We start from the raw sequence: 12,447 nt of genomic DNA on the forward strand, positions 1-12,447 counted from the left end.
TTGCCGATCGGAAGGTCAGCAGTTCGAATCCCCACAACGGGGTGAGCTCCCATTGCTTAAGGGAAATGTACAAGTCTGGGAGGGCAGGGACTGTCTTGTTCTGATTCTATGCAAGCTGCCCAGGCAGGCTTTTCGGATGGAAAGTGGGGTACAACCCCCCCCCCGGCCCCGTGATAAAACAAGCAATACATAAGTGATTGTCATGGCTCAAAATGAACATAAAAGCAACCCTGTTGGTTCAGGCCAAAGGTCCACTGAGTCCAACCTCCCGCTTCCCACAGGGGTCAAACTCTCAGGAGTGCACACCCACCCACCCCGAAAGCAGGGCATCCAGCCAGCAGCCTTCCTGGATGTCAATGGGTGCGCCTTACCTCAAAGCAGAAATCCTGCCCCAGGATGCTGCTATGAACAGGCTTAATGACCACTTCTTCCTCCATGCTGAGATCCAGGGCCTCCACAGCGCTACTTGGACTGAGCAGTGACTCGTGGGAGCGAGATTCCTTCAGCCTGGGCATTAGATGGGATCTGGAGGGAGAGGAAGGCAAGAACAGTGAGGATCAGAGCCACACCCTTCCAGCACCACGGAAAGGACCAAGCACCGCTTTTCACAATAGCCCTTGAAAAAAGAAGTGTCAGATTGGACCAACAGCACACCTGGATTGTATTTAGGAATGTAACAACCTGTGTCACTATTTATTTATCAAATTTCTATACTGCCCATCATCCAAGGGTCAGTTTACAATACCAAAACACAAAAACACGTACATTGTACCTGGTCAGACCATTGGCCCCATCCTGCTCAGTATTGTTTACCCCAGGCTTCCTCAATCTCGGTCCTCCAGATGTTTTGAGACTACAGTTCCCAGCATCCCTGACCACTGGTCCTGCTAGCTAGGGATCATGGGAGTTGAAGCCAAAAACATCTGGAGGGCCGAGGTTGAGGAAGCCTGGTTTACCTTGATGGGCAGTAGCTCAATATTGTCCGCCAGGCTCTCCCGGATTTCCGGCAGGGGGTCTGTCTCAGCCCCACCTGGAGAGGCTAGTGGGGCTCAAACCGGCGACCTTCCCTGATCTACAGCCCTTCCCACCCATACAGGTCGCCAAAGTAGCTCACAAGCGTAAAAAAAATGAGATAAAACAATAGGATTGGGTTAAAAAGCAATAAGGAAGAGCAACAAGCAATCAGCACCATTGTAAACCAAGACTCTGAGGATCAGAGATTTTAAATAGAATAGAGATCTTAAATAGAAGCCTGCTAACACATTAAATAGAAGCCTGCTAACTCAAAAAAAAGCTCAACAACTTTGGTTGGCCCTTTGGTTGGCCCTCACGGCCCTTCATTTCACCAAATCTGGCCCTCTTTGGAAAAAAAATTGAACACCACTGTATCTAATGAAATGCGTTGGCTATACAGTGGACGCTCGGGTTGCGAATGTGATCCGTGAGGGATGCACGTTCGCAACCCGCAGCGTTCACAACCCGCAGCACACGCGGCTTGCAATTTGACGCTTCTGTGCATGCACAAAGTGCAATTTAGCGCTTCTGTGCATGCGAGACCGCCAAAACCCGGAAGTAACCCGTTTCGGTACTTCTGGGTTTCGGCGGGTGCGTAACCTGAAAAAACGCAACTTGAAGTGGCTGTAACCCGAGGTATGACTGTATTAAGGGCTTGAGAGAGCACCTTCTCTCTTTGGAAGCCGAAGTAGGAGGGGCTGCCAAACGCAGTTGGTGGGGCTGTGTGGGGCTTGGTAGGTCACAAGCCAGGGTGGCTCACGGTGCACCCTTGCATTTAAGCATTAGCCAGGTAGCCACAGGTAACCCAGAATTGCGTATGTGCAGGTGAGTGAGCACACAGAGAAGGGAAGAGCACTACGTCCTCTCTGGCAGAAGGAAGGTGTGTGCACTCCATTGCTCCACTGGGCTAGCAAACATGTTTGCAGGCTACTAACTTTCTTGGGCTCATGGTCAAGGCTGACTGAATGGGACCTTTGGTCATGCGAGATCAAGCAGGGAATTCAGGGAAAGGAAAGGCATATTTGAGAGGATCGGCAGCAGCTGGTAGAAACTCCTTCCGGAGAGAGGTGTGTCAGGCACCTTGATTATTCGCCTTCCCGCAAATGCCTTTTGACACTTGAGGAGTGCATATTTTTTAGAACACACCTTATTTTTTGTGATTGTAGGCTGTTTTAAACAGTTTCTAATGCTGTGTTTTAGTGCTGCAACCTGCCCCGTGACCTTAAGATAAAGGGCGGGTAATTAATAATGATAATAATTTTACATTCCTGAGTTTGAATGGAAATCTGCTAAAGATAGTTGTGTGATCCTTTCCCGCCCACAGACAAGGAAAGGAAGCCGCTCCAGAACATTTCCCGCCCCTCATTTCTTTGGACAATGATGGGAATAATTTTAAGTCAGCCACAACAATGCAGCACAGACAAAATGGGCATTGTTGAGGTCCTAGAGCAGCTTAAAAGAAAACAAATACTCGGGGTGTCTTGGAAAGGAGCAAACCAACTGTTTCCCCCTCGTCCCTCTCTTGGATCATTGGAATGGGTTGTAAACTTGAAATTAGGGCTCCAGGGATGATGCAGGAAGTTGAAGGCACCCCATAAGGAGGAAGGGAACACCCGGCAAGAACAGAACTTTATGGAAGAGCCATAACTCAGTGGTGGAACACCTGTTTTGCATGCAGAAGGTCCCATACACACAAAATTAAGACGCCAAGTACCATCATCACAAATGTGTTCCTATTTTCTTATTCCCCAAATGTCTTCCATTCTATTCTATTCTATTCTATTCTATTCTATTCTATTCTATTCTATTCTATTCTATTCTATTCTATTCTATTCTATTCTACTAGTGCATTGCATTCCATTTCCACCCTACCTTTTTTCTGAAGCTGGCATATGTTAGGTAAAGGTAAAGGTAAAGGTAAAGGGACCCCTGACCATTAGGTCCAGTTGTGGCAGACTCTGGGGTTGCGCGCTCATCTCGCTTTATTGGCTGAGGGAGCCGGCGTACAGCTTCCGGGTCATGTGGCCAGCATGACTAAGTCACTTCTGGCGAACCAGAGCAGCGCACGGAAATGTCGTTTACCTTCCCCCCAGAGCGGTACCTATTTATCTACTTGCACTTTGACGTGCTTTCGAACTGCTAGGTTGGCAGGAGCAGGGACTGAGCAACGGGAGCTCGCCCCGTTGCGGGGATTCGAACCACCAACCTTCTGATTGGCAAGTCCTAGGCTCTGTGGTTTAACCCACAGCGCCACCTGCATCCCGTCCCAAGTTCTTAGGTTGGGCTAAAGTATGGCTCTCCTAGGGTGAAACCGGGCAACGCTTCTTCATCAGATGATGCAACTCTATTATTTAAACTGGGTACTGAGCAATCATTAAATATTATCATTATTATTAATTGCATTTATATCCCACCTTTTCCCCTCCAAGGCAGCTTACATGGTCCTCCCCCTCCTCAGTTTAATTCTCACAACCACCCTGTGAGGTAGGCTGGGCTGAGAAGCCAGCTCAAGGTCACACCCAGCGAACTTCACGGCCCAACAGTAATTTGAACCCGTCTCCCATGTCCTAGTCAGATACGCTAACCACTACACCATTCTGGATCGTGACGCCTCTCTATGCAGAAGGGAAAGGAGATAGCTCCCTGGCCCCAGGGAGCCTACAGTTTAAAGGCTGACAGTTAGGGGAAAGGAAATGGGGCTGAGCTCAGACATCGGGAGCTGACGCTTTGTGTGTGGAAGGTGTCGTCCCCCCCCCCATTCAATTCTCAGCAAGTCTGGGGAAGGGCTGGCAAAGACCAACCTATCTGAAATTCCCTGGAAGGCTACAGCTCAATGGCAGAGCCCATGCTTTGCCCACAGAAGGTCCCAGGACCCAATTTCTAAAATCCCCTGCCTGAAAAACCCCAGGGAACATCTGCTGTTACTGTCAGTGCAGGCAGCTACCAACGCTCCAAAAGGCCGTTGCAGGAGAGGCGCAAAGGGGTTAAGCTTTTGGGGATACTGCTTTCTCCGGAACAGAGATCAGTCCTGTCCCCCCTCCCCTCCCCTCGCCTCACCAAAATGGACTTCCATCGCTGCCCCATCTCGCAGCTGTGGCCTGGCATGGAACATCTGCTGCGGGAGAAGTCAGGCGAGAGCTGGGCACCTCCTATTCTGTGCCGAAAAAGCTTGAGAAAAGGGAAAACTGAACGGGGGGGGGTGTCTCTCCCACTGCTCCCAACCACCTGGTTCCCCCTCCTCGCCCATCCCACCTCCTTTCCCCTCCTCTGGCCCCCGCTCAGCATCGCCAAAGCAGCAGAGGCACACAAACACACACTGTGAGCTTTGAGCTTGATCTGGCTCCCGCGGCTGCTGATTGGCTGCTCTGTAGCTGGGGAAGGGAGCCACAGCTGCCGAAAATGTCAACATCCGTGCGCTTGTGAGCAAGCAAATGAGCACCCGCTGCGCACTGTGAGGAATGCGGAGGAGCGGTGCCATGGACCCCGCAGTTCAGGGCCTGGGACAAGTGGTGAGATGGTGTCAGATTGGTGGTCCAAAGAGATCTCCCCAAAAGCAGATAGATGTAAGAAGAGCCTGGCTGCTGGATCATGCCCGTGGCGCACCTCGCCCAGGATCCTGTTCTCACAACGGCCAACCAGATCATCCAGTTGTAAACTTAGGACCCCCAAAGAGTCGTCTAGTCCAACCCCTGCAATGCAGGAGTCACAGAAAAGGAATCACTGACAGGTGGCCATCCAACCTCCGTGTCAAAACCTCCAGTACGTTTCCGAGCACAATTCAAAGTGTGGGTGCTGACCTTTAAAGCCCTAAACGGCCTCGGTCCTATACACCTGAAGGAGCGTCTCCACCCCCATCGTTCTGCCTGGACACTGAGGTCCAGCACCAAGGGCCTTCTGGCGGTTCTCTCGCTGCGAGAAGCCAAGTTACAGGGAACCAGGCAGAGGGCCTTCTCGGTAGTGGCACCGGCCCTGTGGAACACCCTCCCACCAGATGTCAAAGAGAACAACTACCACCAGACTTTTAGAAGACATCTGAAGGCAGCCCTTTAAGGAAGCTTTTAATGTTTGATGCATTACTGTATTTTAATGTTTTGTTGGAAGCTGCCCAGAGTGGCTGGGGAAACCCAGCCAGATGGGCAGGGTATAAATAATAAATTATCATTATTATTATTACTCCAAGGAAGGAGAGCCCACCACCGCAGGCAGTCTGCCCTAAGGGCCTGTGGGAAAATCTCAAGCAGGACCTGAGCACAACCAGACCTCTCCCCTCCTCTGGCTTCCAGCAACTGGTGTCCAGGCAGAGCAGAGCCATCATGGCTAGTGGACACTGGTAGCCCATTCCTCCCCATGATTTCGTCATCCAAGTTGGTCACCATGACGGCCTGCTTGGGGAGGGAGTCCTGCAGTTTTAATTAGGCGCTGAGTGAAGAAGACATTCCTTTTATCTGTCCTGAATCTTACAACATTCAGCTTCATCGGATGTCCACAAAGTCTAGCGTCATATAAATTTAATGATTAAATAAATAAATAAGTAATCCTCCAAAGTGAAGGGAGGGGGGCTTTATCTGGGCTTCATGGAAGGGTCCTAATTCCTAGCTTTTGAGCAGAGGTCAGCAAACTTTTTCAGCAGGGGGCCGGTCCACTGTCCCTCAGACTTTGTGGGGGGCTGGACTATATTTTTTTGGGGGGGAATAATGAGCGAATTCCTATGCCCCATAAATAACCCAGAGATGAATTTTAAATAAAAGCACACATTCTACTCATGTAAAAACATGCTGGTTGCCGGACTGCCCAGAGGCCGGATTTAGAGGGCGGTTGGGCCGGATCCAGCCCCCGGGCCTTGGTCTGCCTATCCATGCTATTATAATAATAATAATAATAATAATAATAATAATAATAATAATAAATACCCTGCCCTCCCCTGCCAGAGCTGGGCTCAGGGTGGCTAACACCAGTAAAATTACAATAAAAACATAATGGGGGGACGACGACACCCAATTAAAAATACAGGTTAAAATACAATTTAAAATGCAGCCTCATTTTAAAAGTAGTCGATAAATCAAGACCATAAGGGGAGGGAAACATAAGGGTCAGACTGAGTCCAAACCGAAGGCCAGGCGGAACAGGTCTGCCTTGCAGGCCTTGCAGAAAGATATCAAGTCCCGCAGGGCCCTGGTCTCTTGTGACAGAGCGTTCCACCAAGTTGGGGCCAGTACTGAAAAGGCCCTGGCTGAGACCAATCCAACCCTCTTGCGACTTGGGACCTCCAAAGTGTTGTCAGTTGTGGACCTTAAGGTCCTCCTGAGGCATACCAGGAGAGGGGAGAAGCGGTCCCGTAGGTATGTGTGTCCTAGGCCACATAGGGCAGTTACTTGCTATATGCTTGCTAACAATGCCGTTTGCTTGTGACTATAACTGGAAACTGCATACACTGAGGGGTTCAAGTGAGAGCCTAGCCCAGTGCTCCAGCCAACTGAAGGGCTGATTGGATGAATGGTTTATGCCCTCTAATTTTGCTACCAGCTCTTTAAGTCTCCAAGCTGCAACCTGACCTGCTCCTTCCTCGCAGCCACATAAGTGATGCCCCCCCACTTCCCCGGCGCTGGCACCAACAATTTCCTAGGGCTTAATGAGTGACCCAGAATCTTCCAGAAATGAAAAAGCAGAGCACCCTCCCCCCCACGTGTTCAGCTCATGGAGGAGCGGAGGTTGCCAGCCAGTGGTCAGGAAAGCATTGCAGCACAGTCCTACCCATGTGTACTCAGGAGGAAGTGGGTGCAGGATTGTGGCCTTGTGCAGCAAGGTGGTGGACTGACGGGAGGTGTTTAAGCAGAGCTTGGATGGCCACCTGCCAGTGGTTCTTTAGCTATGATTCCTGCATTGCAGGGGGCTGAACGAAATGACCTTTGGGGTTACATTCCAAATCTACAATTGTATGATTCTACAGTTTATATAGCCAAAGTGACATTAAGGTCCATGAATAACCATAGCTTAGAGGTCCCGGGCCCTAAGGATGCCAGATTATCCCCCACCAGGGCCAGGGCCTTCTCAGTGATGGCTCTGACCTGGTGGAATGCTCTGTCCCAGGAGACTAGGGCCCTGCAGGATTTCACTTCCTTCCGCAGGGACTGTAAGACAGAGCTATTCCACCTGGCATTCAATTTGAACTTAGCCTGATCTTTTATTCTCCTTCCTTCCCTCCCCTTTTTATGAAGATTCCCCACTATGGGATCCCACAGCTAATTCTCTCCTGGTCTCCTCGCTGGCCCAAATAGGACTAATTTAGCCAGCTAGCCCTGGTGATCATCTAATGTTTATTGGATGGATTTCCCCCCTCAATTGATTTTTGAATTCTGAATTTATTGTTATTCACCTTTTATAGTGTATTTTATGCTGTTTTTTGTTGCATCAATTAAGTGTTTAAAATTTGTTGTTAGCCGGCCTGAGCCCGGTTTTCTGAACTGGGAAGGGCGGAGTTTAAATAAAAAATTATTTATATATATCTATATATTTATATATCTATATCTATATCATCTATATCTATCATCTATCTATCTATCTATCATCTATCTATCTATCATCTATATCTATCATCTATCTATCTATCATCTATCTATCTATCTATCTATCTATCTATCTATCATCTATATCTATCATCTATCTATCATCTATCTATCTATCTATCTATCTATCTATCTATCATCTATCTATCTATCTAATCTGTTCTCACAATGAATATATTACTTCAAAAAGTATAAGACCAGTCTTCTGGACATGTGCAGAGCACCATCACGGGGATCCTTCAGCTCAGATTCCTGCATTTGCAGGGGGTTGACTAGAGGACCCCTGAGGTCCCCACCAACTCTGCATTTCTATGGTCCAAAGCCTCTGCCCTGCCTGCAACAGCCCTTCCCCAATCCTGCATGATTACTCATAAAAGGAAAGGGCTCCGTCATAACCTAGAAACATCCATCCCTCCAAAGGCTGGAGCCTTTCCCAGCCAATCAATCAATCAGCCCCCTCCTGACACATCCGTTCTTCTCTCTGACTTCCTTCAAAGGTTCGCTCTTGATAGATGACTCTACCTGAACCCAGAGACCAGAAAGAAGTGGTGGGATGCATCCTGCTCAGGTCTCAGCGGACCGCTTAGTTGCGACCTTCATGGGTTGCTGTGAAATGACCTGGTTGCCCTCTCTCTCTCAGCAAACAATTCCGCATGCTCTTTCAAAAGATGGATGCTAATACCTGCCAACTGTGTGGGAGCACAGGGTTTAAACCAGTATTCCTGTGGATAAGAGCATAAGAAGAGCCTGCTGGATCAGACCACGGGTTCATCCAGTCCAGCATCCTCTTCTCATGATGGTCAACCAATGAGAAACCTGCAGGCATGACCTGCGCACAAGAGCAATCCTCTCTCCTCCTTCTCGCACCTGGTATTCAGAAGCCTTGCTGCCTCCAAGCCGTTGTGGCTTGCAACCATCGACAGCCCTCTCCTCCATGAAACTGTCCAGTTGCTTTTGGTGACCATCACTGCCTCCTTTGGAAGTGAGTTCCATAGTTGAACCATGCACTGAGTAAATAAATACTTTCTTTTATCCATCCTGAATAATAATAATATAATATTAATTTATTATTTACACCCCGCCCATCTGGCTGGGCTTCCCCAGCCACTCTGGGCGGCTTCCAACAAAATATTAAAATACAGTAATGCATCAAACATTAAAAGATTCCCTAAACAGGGCTTCCTTCAGATGTCTTCTAAAAGTCTGGTAGTTGTTCTTCTCTTTGACATCTGGTGGGAGGGCGTTCCACAGGGCGGGCGCCACTACCAAGAAGGCCCTCTGCCTGGTTCCCTGTAGCTTTGCTTCTCGCAATGAGGGAACCACCAGAAGGCCCCCGGCGCTGGACCTCAGTGTCCAGGCAGAACGATGGGGGGTGGAGACGCTCCTTCAGGTATACAGGACCAAGGCCGTTTAGGGCTTTAAAGGTCAGCACCAACACTTTGAATTGTGGTCGGAAACGTACTGGGAGCCAGTGTAGGTCTTTCAAGACCAGTGTGATGTGGTCTCGGCGGCCGCTCCCAGTCACCAGTCTAGCTGCCGCATTCTGGATTTGTTGTAGTTTCCAAGTCACCTTCAAAGGTAGCCCCACGTAGAGCGCATTGCAGTAATCCAAGAAAGAGATAACTAGAGCATGCACCACTCTGGCGAGACAGTCCACGGGCAGGTAGGGTCTTAGCCTGCATACCAGGTGAAGCTGGTAGACAGCTGCCCTGGACACAGAATTGACCTGCACCTCCATGGACAGCTGTGAGTCCAGAATGACTCCCAGGCTGCGCACCTGGTCCTTCAGGGTCACAGTTACCCCATTTAGGACCAGGGAGTCCTCCACACCTGCCCGCCTCCTGTCCCCCAAAAACAGTACTTCCAACTTCTATTGTATCACCTCTTTCTTGCCCTCCAGATTGAGAACCTTTCTTTGTAGGTGAGCAACTGCATCCCCTTGATCCTACTTCCTCTGTCAAAGGCAGTCTCCCTCTGAATGCCAGTCCCTGGAATCACAGGTGGGGAGAGTGGTGTTGCCCTCAGGCCAGGCTTTCCATGGGCATTTGGCTGGCCACTCTGAGGAGGGCTGGACTATGTGGAATTTTGGTCTGACCCAGAGGTTGGCTTGTTCTGATACTATTAGGGGCCCCTTGCTCTCCACTCCACAGGGGCTGCCAGCTGGAGAAAGAAAGTTACTAGCTGTTCTAGGTAGGACAGGTGCACACACCAACTTAGAATGCCCCTGGACTAGGGACTTATGTGAAACCAGAATGGGCCAATTCAATGCCAGAATCCTATGTACATGTTGTTGTTGTTGTTTAGTTGTTTAGTCGTGTCTGACTCTTCGTGACCCCCTGGACCAGAGCACGCCAGGCACTTCTGTCTTCCACCCTATGTACATAGGTACATACATAAAGCTAAAGGGACCTCTGACCATTAGGTCCAGTCGCGGACAACTCTGGGGTTGCAGAGCTCATCTCGCTCTATAGGCCGAGGGAGCCGGTGTTTGTCCGCAGACAGCTTCTGGGTCATGTGGCCAGCATGACTAAGCCGCTTCTGGCGAACCAGAGCAGCGCACGGAAACACCGCTTACCTTCCCGCCGGAGCGGTACCTATTTATCTACTTGCACTTTGATGTGCTTTCGAACTGCTAGGTTGGCAGGAGCAGGGACCGAGCAACGGGAGCTCACCCCATCGCGGGGATTCGAACCGCCGACCTTACAATCGGCAAGCCCTAGGTTCAGTGGTTTAACCCACAGCACCACCTGCGTCCCTACAATTTATACACTGCTTGACTGTAAAAAGCCTCAAAGCAGTTTATGAAAAGATGAAACAATAAAAGTACCACTAAGAAAAATTAACAGCAATAACTTCAGACATTTCAAAAGTTAAAACAACAATAGACGAAAAACAGATTAAGACGTGCATTAACTTTCTGAACACCTGGGTAGGTTTGTCTAACAAAACTGTTTTTAGCAGGTGCTGTAAAGGGTACAGTGAAGGTGCCTGCTTCATCTCAAGAGGCAGAGAGTTCCAAAGCTCCCAGTTGCCGTGTGCTCACTCAGTCTCAGCTGCTGGACATTGAGAGAGGCTATACATCTCAGCTAGGTTTGTCGTTTGTCCAGTTTTGGGCTTGCGTCTAAAGAAACCGAGCTTCCAGATCAGTGGTGAAGAACTATAAAATCCACAATGCTTGGAGACCTCTTTAGAGGGCTGAAATGCAGACACCCTGCTCCAATCAAATTAGTCCACAAGGCTGCCGGGAAGACAAGGGTGAGGGCAGAGGGGCAGGAGTCATGGAAGATCTTTCAGAGAGCTACTCATCCGCTACATGTGTCTTGTGAAATCAGGCTAATGAACAGGATTTATGGCTTGGCAGTTACGATTCAGAAAAGCAACAGCCCCTGGGCTGAAGGCTGGGCTGGAGGGTGATGTCTATCAGCCATGGCAGCCCAATGGAACCCCTTTCTTCAGAGGCAGTCTACCCGGGAATACCATGTGAGGCAAAAACAGCAGGAGAAGGGCCCCAGACTCAATGCAGAAACATCTGGGAAGAGGTTGACACTACACAAAGTAGGCTGCTGCCATCTTTCCAGGGAGAAGGGAACTCTCAGGGGTTTAACGGAGCAAAAGTGGCACTGACAAGCATTTTTATCTCCACTTTTCCCACGCAAGGTGGAAGTTTCAGCCAATGTTCAGCCTGACAGGCCTTGAACACAGCTGGGGTGCCAAAAGTTTGGGGGAGAGAAGGAGCCAAAAATGTGTCTTGTGAAACCGACTCTTAGAACTGCAAAGGAAAAACTGAGGCTGCAGAAAGGCCTTTGCTTTCAGACTCTCCCCATCCCACCGCTCCGCGGTCATCTCGACATTGACACAATAAGGCTCTTTTTGCAGTAAGGTTCCTCCAGGTGCGCTCCTGCTCACTTGCGTGCTGGTAAAATGCAGCCACCCCACCACAGAAGCACTGTGATAGAGGCAATGAATGAGAACTGCTCCAAGGTTGCGTTTTGGCAGCATGTTATCTATGTGCTAGGGGACGCGGGTGGCGCTGTGGGTAAAAGCCTCAGCGCCTAGGGCTTGCCGATCGAAAGGTTGGCAGCTCGAATCCCCACGGCGGGGTGCGCTCCCGTTGTTCGGTCCCAGCGCCTGCCAACCTAGCAGTTCGAAAGCACCCCCGGGTGCAAGTAGATAAATAGGGACCGCTTACCAGCGGGAAGGTAAACGGCGTTCCGTGTGCTGCGCTGGCTCGCCAGATGCAGCTTTGTCACGCTGGCCACGTGACCCGGAAGTGTCTCCGGACAGCGCTGGCCCTTGGCCTCTTAAGTGAGATGGGCGCACAACCCCAGAGTCTGTCAAGACTGGCCCATACGGGCAGGGGTACCTTTACCTTTATCTATGTGCTACTGTGCATCTGTTATTGCAGGGGCAAGGACAGGAAGTTGTGGACGCAGAGCACTCTGTAGAGAAGTCAGGAAGAAAAGGAAGGTTGAGGCTCAGTGGGGAGGGGGTAGTGGTTAGGGTGTTGGACCGGGATGTGGGAGAGGTCAGGGTTCAAATCCACACTTGGGGCAGTCTCTCAGCTTAGCCTACCTCACAGGGTTGTTGTTGTTGGGGAGGGGTGAAATGAGGAGGGGGAAGCAGTGTGTGCACTACCTTGAGCTCCTTGTAGGAAACATGGGGTGTAAACAAACCAAAACATGACAACTGATAATAGTATCTCTTTGACCACTGTGGGAAGCGGGACATTGGGCTCGACGGGCCCTTGGCCTAAACCGACAGGCCTCTTCTGATGCTCTTAAGCAGGGGTCAGCAAACTTTTTCAACAGGGGGCCAGTCCACTGTCTCTCAGACCTTGTGGGGGGGCCGGACTATATTTTTTGGGGGGAGG

General features: G+C 49.9%; 1 protein-coding gene across 14 annotated transcripts in view; it reads right to left on the bottom strand.

The window, feature by feature from the left end:
- The window catches only part of DAB2IP (DAB2 interacting protein), a 304,877-nt gene that overhangs the window by 59,516 nt on the left and 232,914 nt on the right, over positions 1-12,447 (bottom strand). For 13 of the 14 annotated variants that reach the window (XM_053373754.1, XM_053373750.1, XM_053373763.1 and 10 more), the window contains one exon: positions 372-525. In XM_053373754.1, coding sequence (XP_053229729.1) covers positions 372-525 — 154 coding nt within the window. Of the gene's footprint in view, positions 1-371; positions 526-4,071; positions 4,176-12,447 lie in introns of those variants that run through there. The other variant, XM_053373762.1, reaches the window with a different exon arrangement.

The sequence above is a fragment of the Podarcis raffonei genome, chromosome Z (genome assembly GCF_027172205.1).
Source record: "Podarcis raffonei isolate rPodRaf1 chromosome Z, rPodRaf1.pri, whole genome shotgun sequence".
Classification (NCBI taxonomy): Eukaryota; Metazoa; Chordata; class Lepidosauria; order Squamata; family Lacertidae; genus Podarcis; species Podarcis raffonei.